The 25544-nt window shown below is 37.1% G+C and overlaps 2 protein-coding genes and 1 long non-coding RNA gene across 5 annotated transcripts in view; 2 read left to right on the top strand and 1 right to left on the bottom strand.

The window, feature by feature from the left end:
- The window catches only part of LOC127969169 (mitogen-activated protein kinase 8), a 13743-nt gene extending 5935 nt beyond the window's left edge, over window positions 1–7808 (top strand). The window contains exons 7-12 of one of the 3 annotated variants that reach the window (XM_052570942.1): window positions 1947–2018; window positions 3213–3395; window positions 4037–4161; window positions 4237–4300; window positions 4914–4991; window positions 5674–7808. In XM_052570942.1, the coding sequence (XP_052426902.1) occupies window positions 1947–2018; window positions 3213–3395; window positions 4037–4161; window positions 4237–4300; window positions 4914–4991; window positions 5674–5690 (539 nt within the window). In that variant the 3' untranslated portion in view covers window positions 5691–7808. Of the gene's footprint in view, window positions 1–1689; window positions 1762–1946; window positions 2019–3212; window positions 3396–4036; window positions 4162–4236; window positions 4301–4913; window positions 4992–5673 lie in introns of all 3 variants that reach the window. The other 2 variants (XM_052570943.1, XM_052570944.1) reach the window with 2 other exon arrangements.
- LOC127969168 (rho GTPase-activating protein 22) lies at window positions 7456–25544 on the bottom strand. Its single transcript, XM_052570941.1, has 10 exons — window positions 25317–25544; window positions 20635–20819; window positions 16566–16653; window positions 13347–13469; window positions 12212–12419; window positions 11997–12129; window positions 11767–11840; window positions 11572–11693; window positions 10143–10836; window positions 7456–9062 (listed from the first exon to the last, which is right to left on the bottom strand). Exons 1-10 carry the CDS (start codon window positions 25357–25359, stop codon window positions 8840–8842), a joined length of 1893 nt encoding a protein of 630 aa, XP_052426901.1. The 5' UTR covers window positions 25360–25544; the 3' UTR covers window positions 7456–8839.
- Window positions 9056–11421, top strand: LOC127969171 (uncharacterized). Its single transcript, XR_008156232.1, has 2 exons — window positions 9056–9960; window positions 10184–11421. It is a non-coding gene; the product is annotated as an uncharacterized LOC127969171 (long non-coding RNA).

Raw genomic sequence — 25544 nt, 5'->3', positions numbered from 1 at the left:
CAATCTCAAATTGTCCGAAAATCTAATTATTAAATCAAAATCATGAATCAAACCATGAGTTGAGTGAATTGTTACAACCCTACTGTAAATATTAAGATGCAAAAAGGCTTTAAATATGAATCTTCTCTGTCTCTATTAAAGGGGTCATATGATGCAGTTTCAATAATTTTTTCAGTAATTTATAAAAATATTTAAAAAGGTTTGCTGCATGGTTAAAATAAGCTACACTATAAAAAAGTTTTTTGAAAAACAAAAACAAAACATAAGTTGCTTATAGACGCACTTTATTATTTAATCCATAAATGGACTTTATGCCGTCGTGTATGTTTACAAACTTTATAATAAACCCTGTAAACATAGCTCGACTATTTTAGTTCCCCTCACTCCACAACAAATCTTTTCAAAAACAGACATTTTAAAATTTAAATGTATGCATTTAGCAGACGCTTTTATCCAAAGCGACTTACAGTGCATTCAGGCTGTCAGTTTTTACCTATCATGTGTTCCCGGGGAATCGAACCCACAACCTTGCGCTTGCTTGCTTGCTTACACAACACTCTACCAGTTGAGCTACAGGAACACTTAATTAATCATTTTTAATTTTAGAAAAGAACAATGATTAAAAATATAAGAAGCTATAGCTATATAAACTACAAGCCAAAACTTATTAATTTGGCCTAAAACGAAACTGATATCTATGTTTGGTCTCTCATTCCACACAAAATCAAATGTTTCCATATTTGTGATGTATCTGAATGCCCAAATATTATTTAGGTTATTATGTATCCAGTAGCCCACTTCACTCACTTTCCAATATCCACATAAAACACAATTCTGTTCATACCGTTGAATATTTGAACCTCGAATGCCAACCTACCGAACAAATTATCAAATATTCTGGTCCAGGCCTAATTATTTCCTACAATAGTGTACAGTATTTGAAAAATTATGTGTTTTTTGAACATTAAAGCATGTCAACAATATTATACACAAAATAATGATCTTTAAAAAAGCACCATATCAAATCATATGGAATAAACTATGTCAGAAATATATTATTGTATATAATACATTATTAAAAATTTATTTAGGAACCAATCACACAATGTTTTAATTTTAATAGTATTTAATAGTATAAACAAAGAATTTCTGCAAAATAATTAAATAAAAATCTGAATATTTTATAGGGCTATTGTAAAATGTTTTAATGCATACAAATAATGCTTAAACACAGAATTTGGTAACAATAAAACAGAACATGAGGGAAAAAATAGGGCTTTTGTTGTTAAACTTGTAATATATAGATGTTAAATTGTATAAGTTTCATGATTTTAATTAAGCAGCCATGCTTTTTGATTAATACAATTTAATTTAACAGTTAAAATGGAGTCCAGAAAAATAAAAATAAATTTTTTGGAAAGAAAAAATAAATGAAAGAGATTTCCTAGGGCCCTAGTCCAGGTCTGTGTAGGGATTGTTGTGTTCAGCTGAAGGGATGTGTTTGTCTGTAGCACTGAGCATCTAGAGAGGAACAGCATTAGTCCCCGGATCACCAGTGCTGCAGTACAGACATCGATTCAACGGCCTGACACGCTGAGGTTTAGTGCTGGATGAGAGCGCGGAGGAAACGTTTAGCCCTTCATGCTTTGCTCATGTTTTCTCCTTTTCCTCTATGCTACACTGGGGTAGTGGATATTTGGGCCGTGGGCTGCATTATGGCAGAGATGGTGCGGCACAAAATCCTTTTCCCAGGGAGGGACTGTATCCTTCAGCCGAAGCCGTGTCTGGCTCTGTTACAGTTTCTGAGACGTCTGCATGCATGTGACACCTCTGTTGCGTCCGCATCAATGCACCCTGTGTGTGTGTGTGTGTGTGTGCGCTCGATTTTCAGTTCTTCATTTGTAAGATTTTTGTCATGTTAATTTGGCTGTCCCTTCATGTTTCAGTGGATGTCTGGTCTGTGGGCTGCATCATGGCAGAAATGGTCAGAGGTAGTGTGTTGTTTCCCGGCACGGACCGTATCCTTACCTGCTCGTCTGAGTGTGTGTGTGTGTGTTTCTTCTGTTGACTTATTTTACCCTGGATGTGTGTTTTGTCATTGATGTGCGAGACCTGATGAAAAGAAGGTACGGTTTTTAATACAATACAGTGTTAAGTGTCAAATGTATTCATTTCCCCAAAGTAAATCTCATTCATCTAAAACTCCCACTCTACATTTGTGTAGTTTAATGATGTTCATTTATTACAGATGTATACAGAGTACATAAAAAGAAGATAATTAGAAAAGAAAGACTATTCATAATCATATGTACTACACAACCTCCATAACTGTTTAAGCAGACATATTTCATATCATATTGATTTCCATATTTAATAAAAAAGGTTAAATTTTTCCCTCCAGTGGATTATATGATTATTAATTCCACCACTATTTCTAAAGGTTAATTTGCCATATCATAATTGAGAATGTATTAATATTTCTCTATCTTTTGATCAAATGAATGCAGTTTTTGTGAGCAAGAGAGACTTACAAAATTTTTAAACATCTTGATAATGTAAAAATTAAAAAGATCAAAAAGTAATGGTGTATATACATCTATATTTATAATTTTGAAGAAATTTATTAACCAAATGTATTATATATAACATATATTATAACACATTATATATAATATATATAAAGCAAAAATATGTTGTAAAAACCTGATATAATTGTCATGAACCAACAAACAAACATTTCCATTATCAGTACTAATGATATATGTAGGCATATGTACACACACACACACACACCAGTTAATATAACATTTTAACTTTCAACTGGGGCTGAAAAAAAGGCTTAACGTCACTCCATATCAGGAAAATCTTGTGTCATTCTTAAATTTAATAAAGAAGTTAACTGCATAAGTGAACATTATAATAGCTGAAAGTGAAACCGTGTCAGTGTCCAGCAGCACAGAAGAGTCATCAGTGTCACAGACGTATATCTGGAGAAATACACAACAACACACTGTGTGTCACAGTTATACATCTCTCTTTTATACCAAAAATCATTAGGATATTAAGTAAAGATCATGTTCTATGAAGATAATTAGTAAACCTCCTACTGTAAATATATCAGGACGTAATGTTTGATTAGTAATGTTCATTGCTAAGATCTCCATCTGAACACCTGGTGAGAGAGTCAGTAGTCTCCTTAGCTTGCTCTGAAGACATCGACCAGTGGAACAAGGTGATCGAGCAGCTGGGCACGCCGTCTCAGGAGTTCATGCTGAAGCTCAACCAGTCTGTGAGGACGTATGTGGAGAACCGGCCCCGCTACGCTGGATACAGCTTCGAGAAGCTCTTCCCCGACGTGCTGTTCCCCGCAGACTCCGACCACAACAAACTGAAGGGTGAGATCTACAGGCTGCTCACTTTCTACAGACTGATAACAGACACGAATCGTGCTGATCGGATGAGCCGTGTTCAAAGATGCAACGCAGAGAAATGCTAACTTCTGATTCTGAACGTGACAGGCTAATGATGCTAGGCTAGTGTGTTTTGCTTGCTGCAAATATTGTTTTTATTTATAATTGTGAATCTTTATTAAACATGGTGCGTTTTGGTATTTTATGTAAATGAATGTAAATCAAAAAAATGCATTTGATGTCACATTAACAGCTTTTCGACAAATCTTACTAAAATTGTTTAATTGGAAGGTGTAATTATTTTAAGATAATAAATTATTTTTAAATTATTATTATTGTTATTATTAATAATAATACCATTAATAGCAATAATAATAATAACAGTTATAAGTTGCTTTATTAACCCGCCTTAAAACAAATACCAAAAAGAAGAAAAAACTAAAGAAATACAGAAATGTAAAGAATACAATAGAGCGTAAATTATTTTAACAAACAACAATTACAGCACAACAAAATTTAAGAATAATTAGTTTTTTTATTTTACAAATTCAATGTTAAAATGCATATCAAAGCAGAAGCTGCTCTAAAATAAATTCAGTTCCTGATTGAAATGCAATGTTTTGCAGCGAGCCAGGCGCGAGACTTGTTGTCTAAGATGCTGGTGATCGATGCGTCCAAGCGGATCTCTGTGGACGAGGCTCTCCAGCACCCCTACATCAACGTGTGGTTCGACCCGGCAGAAGTGGAAGCGGTGAGTTCAGATGACCTCTCCAGAGACCAGGACTGATCCCGAGCGTGCTCCTGACGTTTATCTGCTCTGTTTCAGCCTCCGCCGGCCATCAGCGACAAACAGCTGGACGAGAGAGAACACACGGTGGACGAGTGGAAAGGTAATTCAGATCCAGTCTCTGGTGAGATACAGGTTTAAGATGGAAGCAAAATAATGCCATGTGTGTTTGAAACAAAAAAATCATGTTGAATAGAAACAATGCATTGCATTAAAAGTGATGCATTTAATTTCCTTGGGTTTCCAGGGCTTGCACTTTTAGCTCCTTTACATTTTAAATGGTTCACCTCATACAGCTTTTTTCCCTTAATAAATGCAATAATTATTTCAAAACTGCATTTTATATTTCATGGGTTATCTTTGCGTAATATTAAAATTAGTTTGATCTGAATCATTCAAGTGTGACAAATAAGCCCAAAAAATTATAAAAAAGAAAAAAAAAGAAGGGGGACGAATATATATTGTGTGTGTCTGTATAATATTAGTAAATGCAACAAACAAGTAAGTTTTATTTATTTTATAAAAATATATTTATTAAATCACAATTTGATTATGCCTATTTTTTTGGAATCCATTGATTGCAAGCTTTATCATATATGTATGATGATTTTCTCTTTTAATTTGGATCTTAATGGGTGATATAAGACTGCCGTGATGGCATCAGTGACTTGTTTCTTTGTGTAGTTTTAGCTCCTCTGTGTCTGTTCTCTGATCAGAGCTAATATATCAGGAAGTGATGGACTGGGAGGAACGAACGAAAAACGGCGTGGTCCGAGGACAGCCGGCTTCACTAGGTTAGTGTCCTCCTCGGTCTTTAGAAACCAAACTGTTCTCATTTGCATGCGTGGAGCGTCTCTGGATGTTGTTTTGTGTTTGATCATTTTTTAAGCTAATTATTATTGCATCATTGCTATTATATATGCATTTAAAATCATTTTAAAAGTAATTCTTTGCTTAGGTTTATTTTTATTACCACAAAATAAATAAAAACAATGAATCATCATAATAATCGACAGATTACTCTATTAACAAAATAAACATTAGTGACAGCTAGGGTTGAGAGTTGAATCGGATGCTTGTTGTTCCTCCGATCACTTCCTGTGTGCTTTTAGTTTTTTCTAAGGGGCTGTTAAATATGTACAAGAGATTGATTCATCAGTAAATCCTGAGTGAGTCACTGAATCACTCCATCCATGCATTCCATGAGGTTGTGTTTAGTTCTCTAATATTTTTTTTTAGAATTGTGAGAGAACTACAAATTCTATTTATAAGAAAAGGTCAATTTATCCAGAATTGTGCAGCTCTATTTTGCATACTAACAGCTCTTCATCGAGTTTTTATGAAGCTAGCTAAAACATGATTGTAAAGCGCTCTGAGTGTACAGCAATACACAGCGTATAGAAATGCATCCTTCATTCATTTAAAGTCAAAGCTCTGAAGAGTGCCTGTCTGATAAATATGGGCTCTGTATCTCAGCACAGGTGCAGCAGTGAGCAATGACTCCCATGAGTCCTCCTCAAACGCGGTCTCGTCCATGTCCACCGACACAGACAGCAGTCAGGAGACGAGCGCAGGACCGCTGCGCTGCTGCAGATGACTATCCTCCTCCTCCATCATCATCATCATCATCCATGCTAGCTCACGTCAGTCCTCCTTTCTGTCTCAAACTGACACCTTCTTCTGAGCGGAGTGTAAGTGTAAGAACGGAGGTACGAGTTTTGGAGGGTATCTTCAAAACCAGCATTACTCCGATCGCTTTCGTTTTCCACAGATGAAGCTACTGCTGCGCCATCTTGCCATTCAGATGTGGACTGATTGAGTTTATTTCTATTATAAAGATGAATGGGGAATATATTTTTAAGGTGTTTCATTGTTTTGTGTTTCTCTTCTTTTTTTTTGAGAGAGAGAGAGTCACTAATAAGTGGAAGTTCATTAAACGGCACATCTGTTTCCTGGATAAACCAGTGTTTCCTCACGGTTAATACTGCTTTGGAGTCAGTGGTGTATAAATCCCAGTTTGTCTGGCAGCAGACCGGACGTTTTGGACGTTTTGTCTTGTTAAACACGTTTGGGTTTTCAGTCGTCTCTGTATGTAATCTAGTGTGTACATATTTCAGCTTTAGACACAGAACACAGTAACCCAGTTTCCATTACACTTCAGCCTGATGTAAAGGTCTTGTCTGAACACTTGGTTATTATGATCTGAAACCCAAACTGGGTGTTTTGCTCATGCATATGAAACGCTTATGATCTGTAATACTCAAACTGCATCAATCAGAGCGCTCTTTTTTTAATAATAATGTTGTTTCAGATGGAGCAGTCATGCTAAATGAATGGAGACGTATTAGATTGGAGGCTCAGAATGATATGTACGCTAAAGAATAGCCCATCGGTATCAGATACTTTCCATTCTAATGCTTAGAAAAATGTGATTGAGTCCTAGTGTGTGTGAAAGATGAGGAAATTTAAGTGAGGTTTTTCTAAAGTAATACCGCTCCTATCATGTTGGAGTGTCTATTTTTCGGTCGTGCTGGACGTATGTGATGTCGATTGAAAGGTCGGGGCATGTAGAGAAGATGAGCTGGAAAGGAAAGCAAATTGGAAAGTTTTTGGTATGTGTTTATGGTTTGCAGCTTTATTTTGTTTATGAAAATATGCAAAATATTGCATCAAATGCTGTAGGTGGGAACTCCATTTCCCATGAGGCAGTGCGGTGGAATGTACATGCGGGATAGATGGGAGTTGTAGGAACTAAAGGTTTGAGTTTGAATAATGATTTTAAGTGCTCTTATTTTATTCTTCGCTCTCTTTAAGGGAAGTTGATGGATTTTAACTTTAGATTGTTCATTGCATCTGCTTTTATTTCATCTCTCAGAAATGTTATGATTCAGATGAAGTAGGCTTTGATGAACTACCTCACTCTAAATTTCTACAGAATTCTCTTTTCTTTCTTCTCTGCGTGACTAGCTGCCTGTAAGACGGATGTTAATACAGATCTCATTATTTATTTATTTCTGAAGTGAACTATTGTCAATAGTAGGCAAGGTATAGTTTTGTACATTATGTATATTTCACCTAGAAGTAAAAGAACTGAAATGTAAATTTGATCTTTTTTGTTTAACTTTACTTTGTACTCATTTTTTACAGTTCATGTGCAATACCCACTGCTGTCACGATCGACAGATCTAGACTTATTCGTTTTATGAACCCCGAGGTAGAGATATGTTTGGTACTGTCAGATACATTCATGTTTTTGTCTTTTTAAATCTGGATTTTATTTGTATTTATTGTTTTCCATTTGGCTTATACTGTCAATGTTACATAACCCATTTTACCAAAAACACAAATCTGTGGCTGATGTTAGCAGGTTGTTAAGTTTAGCCACTGGACTCTGATTCAAGGCATCTGTAAAATATCTTCAAATAGTACCAACATGTTGAGGTGTGTAATATTGGCTAGCAATGCCAGCCCTACAGTTATATAGACATGGCTAGCTCTGTGTGTGCTAAACGGCGTACAGACACTGAGAAGACACTACTACACAGAATCCACTGGGATCTTATGATACCAAATATATATGTGCTGCAAATAAACACCAGTTTGAATCAGAACGGTCTCCTTCTCCTCTGTCTCATTGCCTTTACACCACAGTTTAATATACAGAATATACTTTTCAGTTCGTTTAATTGAGTCCTTTGTGAATAATTACACTTTTTAGCACAGCACGGACTAATCGTGATGTATAACATCTTCACATACTCTACATATGCACTGAAGTCCTTTGTAAAAGCTGTTCTAGAGAAATCCAAATAAGATCCAAGTGTATTGATGACTAAACGAGTTGAGCAGCAGAAAGCAGTTTGCTCGAGGGCACAGCGGTGATGTCCAGTTTCTGGGTCTCTTTTTCTTGAGATTGAACCTGAATCATCATATTAGCAGCCTGGAGAGGGAACCATGAGGCTGATGTAGAATAAAACCCACTGCGGTCAGAAAATGAGTCTAAAGCTATGACAGTATTTGACCACTCACATCCACATGTTTCCAGCCTTCCTACACACATCACCTGTGTAAAATACATATAAAATCAGATAAAATGATAAAAGTCACATTTAATCCTATTTTTTTTTTTTTTTTTTTTTTTTATGAAAGTGGCACTAACGGTCACTGACAGTCTTGAATTGTTTCTTCATCAGGTTTGGAGAAATGTAGCATTGCATCAGTGTCTCATCAATGGATGCTCTGCAGTGAATGGGTGCCGTCAGAATGAGAGTCCAAACAGCTGATAAAAACAAAAGCCAATGACTCTGCTCTAATCGTCATTATCATTGGGATCCCTGAACATGCAAAAGATTCCTCTGAACTGATTTCAGGACAGGATTCAGACGTTCCATTTGTTTCTGTGTCACCTGAAGCTTCCGGAAAAAAATCGCTTTTAAAATGTCAAGAGTAAAAAGGCTTTAGTAAACACTACACTGCTGAAATGATGGGAAAAGTCTTCTTGGGAAAAGTAACCAGTAGATTTAGTGTGATAGTGAAATGATTTGATGAACACAATATTCTGCATACATTAAATTGTCCACATGATTGCGGAGAAGCCGGAGTGCTCTGGTCCTCGTGTCTTTGGGTGTGTTTATTTTTTGCGTTAAATGTCACTTGTCCGGCTTCCAAGAGCCAGATCCCCCAGCGTGGAGAAGAATTCTTCCATCTCCTTCTCCAGGAGGCGATTGCGGCTCTCTGCGTCCTCACGAGCACGCTCAGAGTTTCTCAGCTTGATCTCAAGCATTCCTTTTCTTTTTCTCTCCTGTTCCATCTCCTGCTCGAGTCTCTCCATCTGTGCACACAGAGCTGAACTCGACTCTTGCAGCCTGCAGAGATCAACACAGAAGTGTGAGTGATATATAACAACACAGTTACTTATGACAGGGGTTTTCAGACTAGGATTATGGAGAGAGAAAAAAATAAAATGTACCAAATTTGAAATTTGAATTTAAAAAAGACATATTCCAAAACTACTGTAAGTTTAAAAAAGTATTATTAACGTATGATAATGTTTCAGAGGACCCCCAAATTATATATATATAAAACTGTGGAAGAAAGTATATTTTTTCTGTAATGTTTTTCTCTACAAAAAATGCTGTTTTTTATTTGAATCCAAATCTCAAGCAGATGTTGTCTTCCTAATAGGACATGTTTTCTTACACAGTATACATGGATCTTTATTCATAAAATTAATGTTTATAAATTATATAATGCCAATTATGCTAAAAATAAAATTTTTCCAGATTCAGTTATAGTAAGGATTGAAACATGAACCCCTAACCCTGATCCATCCTTAAAAATAAGTACAAATTCTGGCAATAAATTAATTCTAGAGAGCCTCAGACCGGATTCATTACAAAACAATATTTATTTTACAATTGTTAACAGAGTTGTTCTGTGATTTTTCAGAGGACCCCCAAATTATTATTATTATTATTTTTTTTTAAGTTTTTTTTTTTTCTTTTTTTTTTGATTTTGTGGAGAGAAAATTCTGTGTTTGATTCAAATTAAAATCACAAAAATGTTGTCTTAATAATACGTTGCTTAATTTTTTTTCTCACATAGTATAAATGAGAATTTCTACATTAAATGATGTACATGCAACTGTTTTGTAACTAACATTCTTCAAAATATCTTATTTTGTGTTCAGCAGAAGAGACGGAGCTTTGTAGAAATCAGTGCGTTTCAGAAAGACACGGCAGAGAGGAGCGACAATAAAGTACGGTATGTGGAAAATAATTTAGTGTTTTTCTTAACCTTAAACCGTAAACACATTGCATTACACCAAATACACAACATAATGCAATTTTTAGCATCACCACATGACTCCTTTAATATGTGTCATTTTTAAACAATTCCAAATGCCCTTGTTAAAAAAAAAAAAAAAAAAAAAAAAAAACGCTTACTTTTCAATTCTAGATTCATAAGTCTGTTTCTGCTTTCTCAGCTCTTCTTTCAGTTCTGTCACGACGCTGAGCAGAGACGAAGGGCTTTCTTCTGCATCTCCGTCTTCCTCCACGACTCTAATGACCGGTGTGATACAGAACAATCCGCTCGCACGCGTCTCCTCAGCATCCTCCTGGAGTTCCTCAGGCTTCACCTCCTCCTCGCTCCGTCTGTCTTCTGTCCCCAGCGGCTCGCTCGAGTCTGTGACGGAGATCTCACAGGACGAGCTGGACCACGGCGTGCTGTCCACACTCAGACTCGATGAAGACGTGATGTTGTCGTAAGTAGACAGTCTCTGAGAGGAGCCCGAGTCCCTGGAGCGTTCCCCAGCTGAGGTTCGGCGGTGTCCCCTCAGTGAGGACAGACCGTTCATTAACCAGTTCCCACCGTCCACCGCGGAGCCTCTGAAGGTGTGCTTCCATCCCGGAAGTGTCTTGGCCTGCTTACTAGGGCTGACGGCTGTCTCTCCCTTCCCCTGAGACGAGGTGTGGAGATCCTCCTCAGAGATCACGTCCACCAGGTCGGACTGCTGAAGTTGCTGGCTTTGGTCCTCGAGCTCCGTCTGGTTCTGTGATGTTTCTGAGGGTTTCTCAGTGTACAGGTGCTCGTGATTACTGATGAGCAGCGTCATGAGATGCTGAACAAGGGAGGTGCCTATAACACACACACACACACACACACATACACACACACAAGCATAAAACGCCTCTTATACTGCATGCATGGGGAATGGCTGAACATGCAAGATCCACTAGCCAATTTTCATTAGCAATTTCCTCTTAATCAGAGAGGATACGGGGTCCCAGGACCCCTAATGTTGTCATGACATAACATCTTCATCAGGGAACAAGGGTTGCATACATAACCCAGACGTTGCACATTATAATGTTTACACATTTTCCAGACAATAAGTCGCACTGGGTCAAAACTGCATTGTTGAGAGGAAAAACGTTGCATTGGGTTATAGGTGAAATTTTATTAGTACATTTAGAAAAAAATTACAATGCACTGTAAAAACAATTTATTGAAGTTCTAAATAAAACAAAAAAAAATATTTGGAGTATCTTTACAAAATAATTCAGTATCTTTACTTGTTTCAGTCCTGCTACTTAAAACAATGTCATGATTAATTTAGTTTTGTACTTGCCATTTCTTTGTAAATGCTTATACAATTTGGGTGTACAACTGATTTCTAACATATGTGACATGAAATAAAATTATTTTTTTAATATTATGAAACTGTATCTTGCTGTACATGCTAAGATATTTAATCGTGTGTAGATTATAATTGCGTTTATGCCACACATATAGACTACATTAGGCACAGCTCGTCCCGCAGGTGTCTAGTTCTGAAGTGTTCAATATAAATTCAACAATATAAGTGTGTACCTTCCATGATAGCTACTGGATCCTCCATGTTGGGACGGAGGATATTTGGTCCAAACACGGTGGCCAGGTTCTGCACACCCATTTTATTTTCGTTTTCGTGAGACTGCACCTCATCCAGAAATCTACGAGGACAGAGCTCACGGTCAGCAGCGAAGCACGCAAACTCTGTGTCTGAGATGATTATGTTGGACATACTTGCATATATATTTCAGAAGGTTGTAATTGGCAGCTGGAAGGGTCGTCACTAGCTTCCCTAATTCTTGTATTCCCTGTGGGAAGTCATTGAAGCGATCAAAACGTCTCGAGGATCAAATTCAAGTGAAAATATCACTGTTTTTTTTTTATAGTAAAGTTTATTTTAAAAATAAAATAAAATCAAGTGCTTGAAATCATGCATAGATTATGTGTGCGGTGCAGTCGCTAACCTCGTCCTCGTCTCTGGCCAGGATCTGAGCACACGTGAGGAAGTCCTCGTACTTGCAGAAGGGAACGACGGGTTCGGGAAGCTCCCTGAGATACAGCTTCAGCAGGGAAGCCACGGTGTGCACATCCGTGTCACTAGAAATCACAATCATAGGGTTAGCATGAAGGGTTGGTAAGGGTTTAGCGCTCCACGTGTGCTCTCGGAGAAGACGTGTACCTGTCAAACTGAGGTTTATCTCCACAGTCAAACGCCTCCTGAAGCTCCTTCACCAGGTTGGCTTGTCCTGGCATCCGGAACAAACCTTCTTCATCGAGACCCTGTTCCCTGATGAAATCCACACACTGCTCCACCACGAGAGGGGCGAGACGAGGACCAAACTTACTCTCATATTGTACAGTGTCCTCCAAACGCTGGCCAAATATGCCTGCAGAGACCAAACAGCTCATGTTTAGCTTATATCAGTCAAAAAAAGTACGGTACAGTGATAATACTATTGCAGTTTGATCATTACCACACTGATTTGCCTTTGATATTAACTCTTTTGTTACTCTACATGTAACGAATCTGGAATATATGAAAGTTTCACTTTGAAAAATCCAAGATGTACAATGTCAATGCTACAACGTATAAGCTGAAGCTCAACAGTATTTTACGCAACATTTACTTAAAATCCACCACTGTTGTGAACACAGAAGTTGTTTCATTATATATTTAATTATACCAAATTCCCAGTACGTTCCTGACTGCCAGCTTTACTCCAGACGACACTTACAGTGGACATCCAAGTATTTCAGTCGTTTTACACAAGCGTATTCTCTTTCCATTGACCTCCTCTCAGCGCATGTTTCTCATCCAGGTGTGAATCTTGTTTGTGGCAGAAATCTGCGCAAACTATTGAGGCGTTTCAAATACTAATGACTAGAAGACCGCGATCAGAGAAAGTTTTGATGTGGACACAGTCCTTAGATGATGTCTTAGGCCAAGCTGTCTTAATAAAGTCAATCCAAGCTTAACTGTAAAGCAGTCTCTAAAACAATCCAGTAGATGGACTCTTCTTCTCATTGGCGTCGTAAGAAAATCTCTTTGGTGTTATACTTCATCTAAAGATAACGTCAGCAGGGCTTTTACAGTTCTAGCTGCTAACAGGAGTGGTGCTTTACATTGCTTGTTTGAACTTTCTATTAATATCATGACTTTGTAATTGAACCTGTGGATAGTGAGGCATACTCTGCTCCGTGATATTTGTGTAACACTGGTGATATCATGTGGACACACTGTACATGAAACATTCAGTGGAGGAGAGAGGTAATGACTATGTAGCAGTGTATGTATTTTAATTTGGTGGGTTTACCTCCTCCTAAAGGAGCCCAAATGACCCGTCTGATGGCCTTCACCCAGTCGTCCATGTCACTCTGGGAGTTGGCCATGAGAAGAAAAGACTCATGGCTCATCGCAGCCTTGTCTTTCTCACCAGCTGAGACAGAAACAAGAGAGGCTTCTTTCACCACTACATCACTGTTTATTATTCAGAGATACATATCCATTCATAAACATTGCTATTATTGCTTGCAGCTAATTTATGTGCCAAGACAAGAAATGACCACAGATGCAAGAGCCGCTAGCTTTCTGTTGTTTTTTGATCAAATGAATAGCACTAATTTTTCACCAAGATGTATTTATATATGCCGTTATATTCGGACATGTAGAAATGTCATGCAGTTATTGTATAATGCTGCTGTAAAGAGTTTAGCCTGAAATAATATATTTATTGAGGTGCTGTAACTGTAACTAATCATTCAGTCTTCTTTTTATGGAAGCTTATTTATGCTGTTGAAAAACTTTGTGAGTTTATATCCCATAATTCTTTAAATCTTGCAATTATGAGAAAAAAAAATCTAAATTGTGAGATAAAATGTCATTATTATCTTTGAATTCCTTTTTATTTTGCGGTGGAAACAACCGACCACATCTTTTAGATGGAGTCTATATGTGTATCTCTATTGTCACGTATCAGTGAGATATATTTCAGTATTACTTCAGTGTTTTGGTACTAACTTGCTGTCCGTCTCGCCATCATTGGCATGAGAAGTTGAACACGTCACAGATCTTCAGTTTAAAACTTAAAAAGACCAAAGTAACAAAGACATTTCCAGTTACCCATTGGGTTTGCAACAGTAAAGGATAAAGACCTCCACAACGGCTTCAGTTCAAAGCTTCACACTGATAAAAGCATTGAACAGCCAATACTCTGCTGGCCAGATAAAATGACTGGAGGAATTAGTCATGAGAAGATAAGTGCTTACAGCAGTCCACTGAACAAAAACAAATACTGATGCAATTAAGATAAATAAGAGAAGCAAACCCAGCAGTTGTAGGGAAGAAAAAAAAAAGGGCTTGTGGTGAAAGAACAACAGTGATCTGATTAAAAGTGAATTCTGGGGACTTTTTCCTTTTTCAAACAACTGAATTGTGTTTATTTAATCGTGGAATACAGATTGAGTGCAGGCTTTTACAGATACACAATTATGTGCTCAGCGTGCAATTGTGTTTTTTTATCTGTTTTATCCATGAATTTGGCAGTGGTTGTGTGCGTTCCTGGGACTTTGTGTTGTGTGTTGTGTAGTTATGCACAGGACTGAAGAAGATCTCTGATTTCACAAGTACCACATGTTCCCAGAACAACATTCCAATCAACCAATCAGAATTGAGGGATAACTTTTCAGGAAATATCTGTTTTAGGCTTAAAGCCATGGTTAGGTGCTTCTTCACCCTTCTTAATAATTTCACACTGATTTTAGGAATACATTACGGGTAGGGTTAGGTTTCGGGTTAAGTTTATTTGGACAATAATGTTGATCTAGGATCATCGAAAGATGTTGATCCAGGAACATGTCTTGGCAAAATCAAGGCCACCAAGTAGATTATCTCAAAGTGTTGTTTGGAGAAATATTACGAGCAGGAGTGATTATTCTCAGGGGTCACTCTCGTGGTCACTCTCACACAACTGGATGTGTGCTTTTAAATATACATTGTTCTTTTATGAATGGTCTCTGCTCAGATATTACGTTTAGGCCTGCGAGCAAGCGTTGTCTTAGATCACTGAAGACTAGTCGAGCTTTTTTTCTAATTCAGGTGAAGAGTAGGCTTACATGCATCTCACGAAATGGAAGCAAGCTGATAGTCAGCCTTCCTAGTTATTTATTTTAGAAATAGCCTACATATTTTAGTTAAGTGCTTAAATTGTAATTAGCCTATGTATTCATTCAATTATTTTATTTAGTGCAATTGTATTTTGTTCTTTTTGTAAATAGTTTTGAAATAAAAGCTTTCATCTAGGTTCCTGGGTATTGATAATCAAAGGACTCTGACTTTTGCCAAATCGAATAGTACATGTTTTGTACACACCTGCAAATTCCATAATACTCAGACTTATTATTGTTGTGAAAACTGATATTTATATAATTTCATGTGAGCAGTCTGCTAAACTGTTATGAAGATCTCGCATTACATACTGCCAGAATTTCATCTTTGCGGCCATATAAATATCAACATCTGCACCATTTTGCATTATTTCTATTCAGTTTGGGGCTTTGAATGTTTCTAAATGTCAGTTTTTCCTTGATTCAGTTTCAAGACTGTTCACTGGTTAATCAAATATTTCCATTTCTTCATTGTTTTTGGAACTTCTTCACTTTCAGAGACACAATCAACAACAGGCCAGGCATCGCCAGACAAATGCTGCACTCGTTTTACAGCTGAGGAGCACAAGGGAGCTCTGAAATCGGATTTTTTAAATATATTTTATTGTTTGCTTTGCACGAAAAGGGACTCAAAGGAGCTGAAGCGTGCTGGTCAGATGGAGACTGTGGTTATGGGTTCTTCTCTGTGTTTACTGATCTGACATGAGAAAGTGCTGTTGGGTGTAGCAAACTGCTTTGTGTGTTTGGCTGTTTTATTTATTGTGTTTGGTGCATACTTAGGCTAACACCAAATTCAGTTTTCTAAATGTTTATGATGCATTTTAGGGGTGAACAATTTATTCACTGATGCATCCTGATATAATATTATTTATTTTTTATTTTTTCTTAAATTATTCTTGATCAGAATTTTTCATTAATTATATGCAAAACTATTCAGCGTATTTCTCTAATTACAGGACAATTATTTGTAATCTGATTTTTTTTCTTATTCTGCATTTTTCTTCTTTTTAGTCACATCGCTGTCTTTGGCTTGAGCAGACGCGGTCTGCATTTTCATAGATTTTCACCATTTGAATATCATTATTGTGTGCAAAAAAGAGAATTGAATATCTTGTAAACTCTGAATGTGTTTGGATGTTGACCCCAGTTTTCTTTACTTTATTGTTTAGAAAAGGAAGCTCTGGTGGGTGTCACACTCATGTTCTTTACTTGTCATAAATAAGATATACACACAGTCAGCGTCAGTAAATAAATTCATGGCAAAATCTTTAATCAGTGTGTTCTGGAAAGCCTAATCAATTTGAAAAGCCATGCATGCTGGTTTCAGTTCAGGACATTGATTTGATGATTTGATCTGAAGATCTGCTCACCTGGCACAATCTCAAAAAGCTGTCGGCCGGGTTCTTCTGTGTTGGCTGTCAGTTCATTCACCTGGCTGCCCTTCAGTGAGATGCAGCCCTGCACAGACAAAGAGTTAGAAATGCATCACATGACCATTACTGACCATTTAAATCAATCAGAATTAATTACCATGTAAACTTGGATATCATTCTTTAATCAGCATCAAGTCTCCAAGTCTTCTGGAAATGTGTTACCAGGGATTTTGAGCCTATTGTACAATCAAAAGCTTGAACATTTGGTGGTTTGCCATACTGCACATTTTCGAAACGCCTCCTTCAATTAGATAAACTGTAAACTGAATAAAGTTCAGAGATTATTCACCAGGCCAATCCAATCCAATCAAGCTGAATCCTTTAGCAGACACTTTCCTTTGATTGGTTGTTGTTTTTTGAAATATTTTGAACAGATTGAATCTTTAAAAAATCTTCTTAAGAAAGAAATAAAGATATTTCTTAGGTTGAATTCCAAGAAGTTTGTAAGAATGCTCAATTCTTGAAAAATTGTTTAGGAGGTTAAAGAATATTTCATATTTAAATTCACATTTTCTCAAGAACATCTTACTTAAGAAGAAAATGACAAGCTTTGGTATTATCTGATTGTATGATGGTCTTTGCATTGATCAACTTGAAAACCAACTCACACGTTTTTATTTTATTTTATTTTATTTATTGTTTTATTTTTGCACTACCTCCATATTACTGTATAATAACTAAATTTTTTTCTGTGTATGGCCACTCCCATATTTGCTAAAAAAAAAAGAAAAAAATCTTTAAAAATGTAAAACAAGCTCGTTATTTTAAAAATATATATCCTTTGTGGATTTAAGTCAAGTTGGAGGTTGTCTTAACTTTAAGAATTTTATTTATGATCAGTTTTAAGAACATTCTTTACCGGAATTCAAATTCTTCTTCAGTTTTGTTTTAAAAAAGTATATGTATATATATATATATATATATATATATATATATAAGAAGAAAATACTGTAGCAGTTTTTTTCACATATCCAGTCCCAGCTCTACTTCTGAACAACTATCAAATACCCCGGATCATAATGCTAATAACATTATAATCGTAATGCTCAATACGGCCCAGTCTCCACTGTCACCTTTTATCTCAGCGTGAGATTTGATATGGTATTTTTCTACACAGGCCTTCCACTTTGTATTCTATTGATTAAAGTCAAGAAAAGCAGGAGGGATTGACATTTCCGCACACATCTTGGCCAGCGCAGCATGGGCACCGATTAATGGGGCTTTGATGAGTATTGACATTCTCCTGTGAAGAATGCTTTTCATCTCAAGAACTCACCAAGGCTGGATTTTATTGATTGCTTAATATGAGATGGTCGAAACCTGCTGAAGGCAATGTGCAGGCTCGGATTGTGCTGGAAATATGATGCAATTGGGCATAAATGGAAGAGTTCACACTTACTAATAGCTCTATGTCACATAATAATCTAACATAAAGTGCTGTCTAGAATCTAGAAAGGATGCATAGTGTTAATGTGACGGATATCACATTTATTGACTGTTTTTTTTGCCATCTTTTGTTGGAAAAAGGACTCTCACTAAAATATGGCATGGGTTGTGACTCTCATTTGTGAATGTCTTGCATTAAGATAAATTAAGAAACGTTGAATACTCTGAGATGTTTCTTAGCAGTATCACAACAAGGCTAGTGCATTTTTACAGTGAATATTTGTGCTTATGATAGGGATATCTCTATTTGACTTTATCTGACATACAGATAAAGCTATACAAAATTAGAATCAGAAATCAGAAAGAGCTTTATTGCCAATTTGTTTTAGTGACATAAGCTTCCAGTACAGACACAACAACACACAGACCAAGTTAATATAAAGACAAATATTACAAAATAGCTCAAACAATAAATGAATTGTATGAACAGTTGTGCTATAGATGATAATGGAATAGAATAGAGTGAGATTCAGGGATGTACTAGGATGGATAGGTAACAAATAAACAGAAGAATATTGCACATTTTTATTGCATAAGTGGGGAACATTTAACTGTTCATGAGGTAGATTGCCTGGGGGAAGAAACTGTTCTTGTGCCTTGCTGTTCTGGTGTTTGCGGCTCTGAGACGCCGGCCAGATGGCAAAAGTTCAAAGATGGGGTGACTTGGATGTGAGGGATCCAGAGTGATTTTCTGAGGCCTTTTCCTCATTCTGGATGTATACAGTTCTTGAAGGGTGGGCAGGGGAGCACCAATAATCCTTTCAGCAGTCTGAACAGTTCTCTGTAGTCTTCTGATGTCTGATTTTGTTGCTGAGCCAAACCAGACAGTTATTGAAGTACACAGTACAGACTCAATGACGGCTGAGTAGAACAGTTTCAGCAGCTCCTGTGGCAGGTTAAACTTCCTCAGCTGGCGAAGGAAATACAACCTTTGTTGGGCCTTTTTTACAATGGAGTCAATGTGACTGTCCCACTTTAGGTCCTGAAAGTCCACAAATGTCACTTTTCACATTGTTGTGGGTTCAGGGCGTCAGGTAAGTTGAAAATGTATTTTATTTTATTTTTTCTTTAATTTTGATTTAGGAAGTGTAGAGGGTTAACAAAAAGATGATTTTTGTTTGTTATTTTGGCCTTGTCTGCCCCTGACGCTAAGCGCCAACTTGTAAATAAATTATTGTTATTCAACATCTCTCTGGTTCTGAGACTCTCTTCCTTTTCCTGTTACTGCTGACCCCTAGCAGTCGTAACATAAATTGGGGGCTCGTCCGGGATATCTGGGTCAGGTGAAGAGGAGAACCAATCACAGCCTCCAACAAATTATCTCCAGGAACCGCCCATCTGATACAAACATACACAGAGAGAACACAAGAGGACAGAATGGAAACAACCAATAAATGACTTGGGCTCATAACAAGGATCCTCACATAAGTCCCTGTTTTGTCCAGATGTTGCAGGATGAAGTGCAATCCCATGTTGATTGCATCATCCACAGACCTGTTTGCTCGGTAAGCAAACTGCAGGGGGTCCAGTAAGGGTCCAGTGATGTCCTTCAGATAAGCCAGAACCAGTTTTTCAAACGACTTCATGACGACAGACGTTAGAGCCACAGGCCTGTAGTCGTTAAGTTCTGCTATCTTGGGTTTCTTTGGGATGGGGATGATGGTGGAGTGTTTGAAGCAGGAAGGTACTTCACACAACTCCAGGGATCTGTTGAAGATCTGTGAAAAGATGGGGGCCAGCTGGTCAGCACAGGTTTTCAGACAGGCGTAACGCCATCTGTGCCTGGTGCTTTTCTTCTTCTTTTGTTCTTCTTGAAGACCTGGCGCACATCATCTTCACAGATTTGAAGAGCAGTAGGTGTGGAACGGGGGATTGCAGGAGGTGTTAATGGTTGTGTAGGGAGACGGTCAGAATGGGTGTTGGGGGTTTCAAATCTACAATAAAACTCATTCAGGTCGTTAGCAAGTCGTTGCTTTGCCTCAATGCAGGGAGATGGTGTCTTGTAGTTAATGATGGCTCTCAGCGCTTTCCACACTGCAGTTTACTCATTGGAAGTGAACTGATCGAAATGCCTATTTATGAACTATTAATTATTTATTAAATGTGCATTTTTTTCAGTTTATATGACTTTTGAATTAATGACCCTTTAGATGTTATTATTGTTTTTAGTGATTAAAAACACATCTACTGATATATTTGATTCCAAAATGAGTTGTTTCTTTTTGGTAGATCAAACAGCTCATTTTGCCAACAGTGCGAAAAAAAGTGTTTATTACGTTTGAAATATTAAGAAAACAATTTTTTATATAACTCACCGAAAGAAGAAAGTCATATACTCATGTAGGATGCTTTGAGGGTGAGTAAAACACTGGTTAATTTTCATTTTTGTGTGAACTAACCCTTTAAGACGTGCCTTTAGCCCTGTTGTACCCTTCTTTAAATGTACTGTAAGTCTTGGGACAACTGTTCTCAGTAGTGCAGTGATGCAAATTCAGAGTAGTTCAACCGCCAAATTTCCTTTTATAGCCATATTTCTGCACGTCTTCAAGGCTGAACATACCTGTGGTTTGGTCTCCTCTTCATCCTTGTAGAAGTAGAGGTGGTCAGCACGCAGCACAAACCAGCGCAGCTGCCAGTTCTTCATAATGCTCCTCTGCTTCTTCAGCCAGCCGGCCTTTAGCACTCCCTCCTGGAGACTCGGTGAGCCACGTGATGCTTCTCCCATCACCATGCTCTTGGACCTGGCTGCAGGTGACGACAAGAGACGTACATGTCAGTGATCAAAGACATCATCATCATCCTCATCATCATTTGTAGTCAAGCATCATTTAAGGATGACAAGCACTTACAGTAGCAGAGGGGAAACTGTCATAATTTACACAAAAGCAGAACTGTAGGCTATTGTATGATTTCAGAAGACTTCATGAGTCATACCAACCACTTTTTATGAGACTTTGGCAGTGCTTTTGTGTATTTTTTGAAGCTTGACAGCTTCACTCTCCATTCATGGCATAAACGCATGGAAAAATAATAATTTTGGTTTTCCACGGATGAAAGAAACTTGACCAAAAACTTGTAGCTTAGTGATAGGTGCTGTGTTTATCCTGTGAGCCAGTAATTTATACTAAATAATCAATGAATGATATACTTGATAATCCAAAATAATTTTAATGTCATTGAGATGTAGTTTTTATTTATTTATTTTTTATAATAGTACTTTTATTTTTTGTATTTTCCATTTTCTATTTATTTTTAGTCAAGATGTTGGTAATTTATTTGTGTTTCTGTCATTTTTATGTCATGTTATGCCTCTGGATTCTAGACTCAAAATCAATGTGTTGCTTTCATAGAACGATGGGGAATTCGATGTTTTTTCTTTTTTTTTTTCTTATTTATTTTATTATATTAAATTATTTTCCTCTCCCAATCCACTGGTGAGCTTCTATATAGTTTCTATTATTTGTACTAGTAGATATAAAATGCACATATATTTAATAAAATTTCAGTTAACATTTATTTTAGGTTGTAAAAATGAATTAGTTCTATAATAACCCTGCTATAAGCTTCTTTGCTCTGTGTGCTCTGATTCATCCTCTCTGGTCTGTACCACTTACCCTCTGGTAAATACATGTGTGATCCTCCAGTATCTCTTTCCCAGAGGGAGTGAGTGCTCATGCTCTAATAGGATCTCCAGAGTGTAATTTAGCCAGAGGCTCACTTGATATAGAAGCTTCTGCAGTCTGCCAATTCATGTAGTTATGATGTTCAAGGACCACTTTTTCATGGACCAACAGATTTTGGTTTGATTCTCCTGATTTTGCTCTGACACAGGCCATGCAGGCTTAAATCTGGACTACTGTATGAACAATCTGTGTCACCATTGATAATTTATAGGAGTCTGTCTACACCTCAGTCATCTTATGCCTCTGGGCTGTAGACTCCAAATCAATGCATGCCTGGCTTTCAGAGAAAGAAAAGAAATCGATGTGTCCTTCTCATTTATATTATTGTATTATGTTTCACTCCCAATCCACTGGTGAGCTGGACTGCTGACTGGTCTTTAAGTCTGTAATTCATATAGAGTGCAACGGTCCGGATCCGGAATTAAAAGTTCCATGTTTTCTCAATGGTTTTGAATAGTAACGTATATAACCATTACTGTGAACTAAGAGGTTGTTAATTCATGATATATTCTTTTGTTTCAGCCTACATATTAATAATAATTAAAGAAGAAAATCATGTTTAATCATCCTGTTGAAAAACTATATTACCCACAATTCTGCAAAGAAATCTCTACCAATCAGAGCATCAAAACAAGATAAATACGGCAAAACATGTCTTTAGTGCTTCTCCTATGAAGCACTACAAATGACCTCCCAATGCTCTAAACAGAAAAACGTAACAGAAACAGCGGATGGGCTGAATGACACACATCTCGCTCTCTGCCAGCAGGTGGCGCATATGGAACAGCAGATTTTCTTGGTTTCTGTAAACAAAGCAGTGCTGCACTTATAAACACTGCTTTATTATGGATTATCCAGAGGCAAGGTGAAAAGAAAATACCAACTAAACAAAATTTTTCTGAAGACAATCAGTTCCTCTAAGAGATACAGTAATATAAACAAAAAAACTTGAAACTATGAACTTGGTAGTGGCAAATGAAAACCTCAAGTTTCTTGGCGGGATGATTATTGCAGCCTTTGTTTCAGTTTTTAAAGTTTATTTTTTATACATTTTTTTGTGAACACTGTAGGTACCAATTTGCTCAAATAATTTTCCATTTTATTTGTGTGAGTATTCTGCAGTATAAACTAATAAAATATAAATATTGCACACTACTTAAGTTTGGATCATCACAAAAATATTTTAATGAGCAGTGTTTTGGTCAATTGACTTTCCACAGGCTTACGAAACATGCAAAGTAGAAGCACATTTATAAACACATTTATAGTGAGTTAAATCAACTGTTAGTAATGCCAGTTTGTCCAGCGTTCCTTATCCAGTGCACCTACAATTGGTTTGGTTGTGCGAGGCACTATATATATATATATAGTGACTATTATGCAGAAGTAGGAACTTTCAGCTTTGATGTGTAGCAGAAATGCAAACATTGAGTGTTTTAAAACTCCCTCAAAGCTGTCCTTCTGTGGAGCCCATGATGGAAATGTTTTCCCTGCACGAGTGTTCGGTGCCCATCACCGTTTGGAGTATTTTCAGTGCTGAAGTCAAATGGAACAGAGTGCAGACACCCAGTTTGCAAATCTCTCTACACGATGATTCATACCTTCCCACATTGTATTGGGCGTTTCTAGGATGTGGTCACCAAAACTGCCTGTTTTGGCACGTACAGGACCAACTCTGAGAATAGTTGTCTCTAAAGTTGCAGTTAAAATATACTGGATAGAATGTTTTCAAGTTGTGCATGATGACAGTGAGCGTACTGGAGCCTTGATAGTGGCATATCAATTAGGCACCTTAGATAAAGTCCACCGCGATTAGCAACAGCAAGAAACCACCTAGAGCGTGGGTTTGCATACTTTAAGACATTAACTATATTACATTTAGCACATATTATTACATATTTTTTTTTTTTTTCATTTTATTGGTTGTGGTTCTAATTTTTTTTTTTTTGTAGATTATTTTTTTACTACATATTACTTTTGAATTTGTGAAGTTTTCGTAATTTAGTAATTTCTGAAATTACACACACACACACACACACACACACACATATATATATATATATATATATATACATATATATATATATATATATATATGGCAAAATATCCATCCATCCATCCATCAAAGAAATATGTTTTATATTATGTTTTGTCATAAATTAATTGGTTTGACTCTAAGACAAATCTAGTATTTCTATATATCTAGTATTTGTTTTATTCTAGATATGTCAATTTTTTTTAATTGTAGGACTCTAGCAACATCAGAGTCTGATTATGTTTGATTTCCGTTGAATGCATGAACTAAATGAATGTATACCTTCAATGCAATCTCTTTGTATTAAAGCATCTGTCAGATGCATGCACATGATGTAATGTCCACTGGGAAATAAACAAGGTCTAATGTACAGTCAGCTGGCGATATCGCGAAACAAACCCCTTGATGTAAGACCCTGCCTCTAAGCAGAGAGGTCTCAAATTGCCCTGAAGGGTTTATTTTGCGATTATGAGCGACTGACTGCACATTATCCAGCATAGTGCATGTCTTCTGCCAAATAAATGAGTACAAATATTAATCTGAGCAAGATCTCTGTTACCTGGAAGGTCCGTTTTCAGCTAGAAACTCTTTATACAATAAATGTGAGTGATGCAGAATGCTGTGACTGTCCAGTGAGAATCAAGCTTTCCAGAGAGAAATAAATAAATGCATGGTTCACGGTTGAACATCTCCCAGCAGATGCCGTGATGCTCAGCTGCTGGGGGAAGGAGAGGTGTGAGAGGACATAAAGGGCTGAATTACTCAGCCTTTTACATGCATTGAGCTTTGCTTATTAACATCAGGTTGATGCATGATGAATGAAACCCTGCGCTCTGGCTGTATTTCACATCTACAGGCTGCTGATGAAGGACGATCGGCGCTCTGTGTGTAAAAGCCTCAGCGTGCTGCAGATGATAGCAGAATGTGTGTGACATGCATTGCTAAATGCTTGTGGTTGATCTTATGGTCAGCCATAACACAATGAGAGTAAAGAGATAAGACTTATTAAGTGTATTTACATTCATATCTATCTGTTTAGCAGAATCAGAGTTTTGATGGAGTAAATAGCTGAATAATCAGTCGGACAGCTGTGCATCAGTCGTCGACTACTATGGGCGTTTATTTCCAAATATGGACATCTTTTATGGCAAATAATTTTCTCATTTATAATATAAGGTCAATTCAATTTAATTACATCAGTTGGAATGTAAACATATACACTGAAACTATATTTTTTCATAATCAATAAAAAGCTGACATATAGTGGGAAACTTAGTAGCAAATTAGTAGCAAAATATAATTTAAAATCATAAAAAAAATTATATTATATATATTATATATATATATACTAATATCTATCTATCTATCTATCTATCTAAAACAAATATATTTATACTTGTCCATATATATAGAGAGATATTAAGTGATATAATGGAGATGATCCAGTGATGTGCTGAACAGCTGAAGCAGAGATGCTGTGAGATGAAGCAGGTTCAGATGAAACACAGAAGCGGTGTACTGTACCTCTCCTGGTCTGTCTGATCTTTGGACTCAGCATGGCTGCCATCGATGGGCTGCGCTTCCTACGCTCGTCATGGTCCTCCTCGTCAGATCTGATCTCGGTACATTCTCCCTCCTGCTCCTGTCCTCCTCGCTCTCTCCTCTCTTCTCCGCTCGCTCGCTGGCTTCATGTTGCAGACTGGTTGGGGGCTGGGGGAGGGATTCCTCACACACACATGCTCGCTCTCCAGT

The sequence above is a fragment of the Carassius gibelio genome, chromosome B12, assembly GCF_023724105.1.
Source record: "Carassius gibelio isolate Cgi1373 ecotype wild population from Czech Republic chromosome B12, carGib1.2-hapl.c, whole genome shotgun sequence".
NCBI lineage: Eukaryota > Metazoa > Chordata > Actinopteri > Cypriniformes > Cyprinidae > Carassius > Carassius gibelio.
Note: the sequence above shows the minus strand (reverse complement) of the source record. Positions and strands in the feature narration are given on the sequence as shown.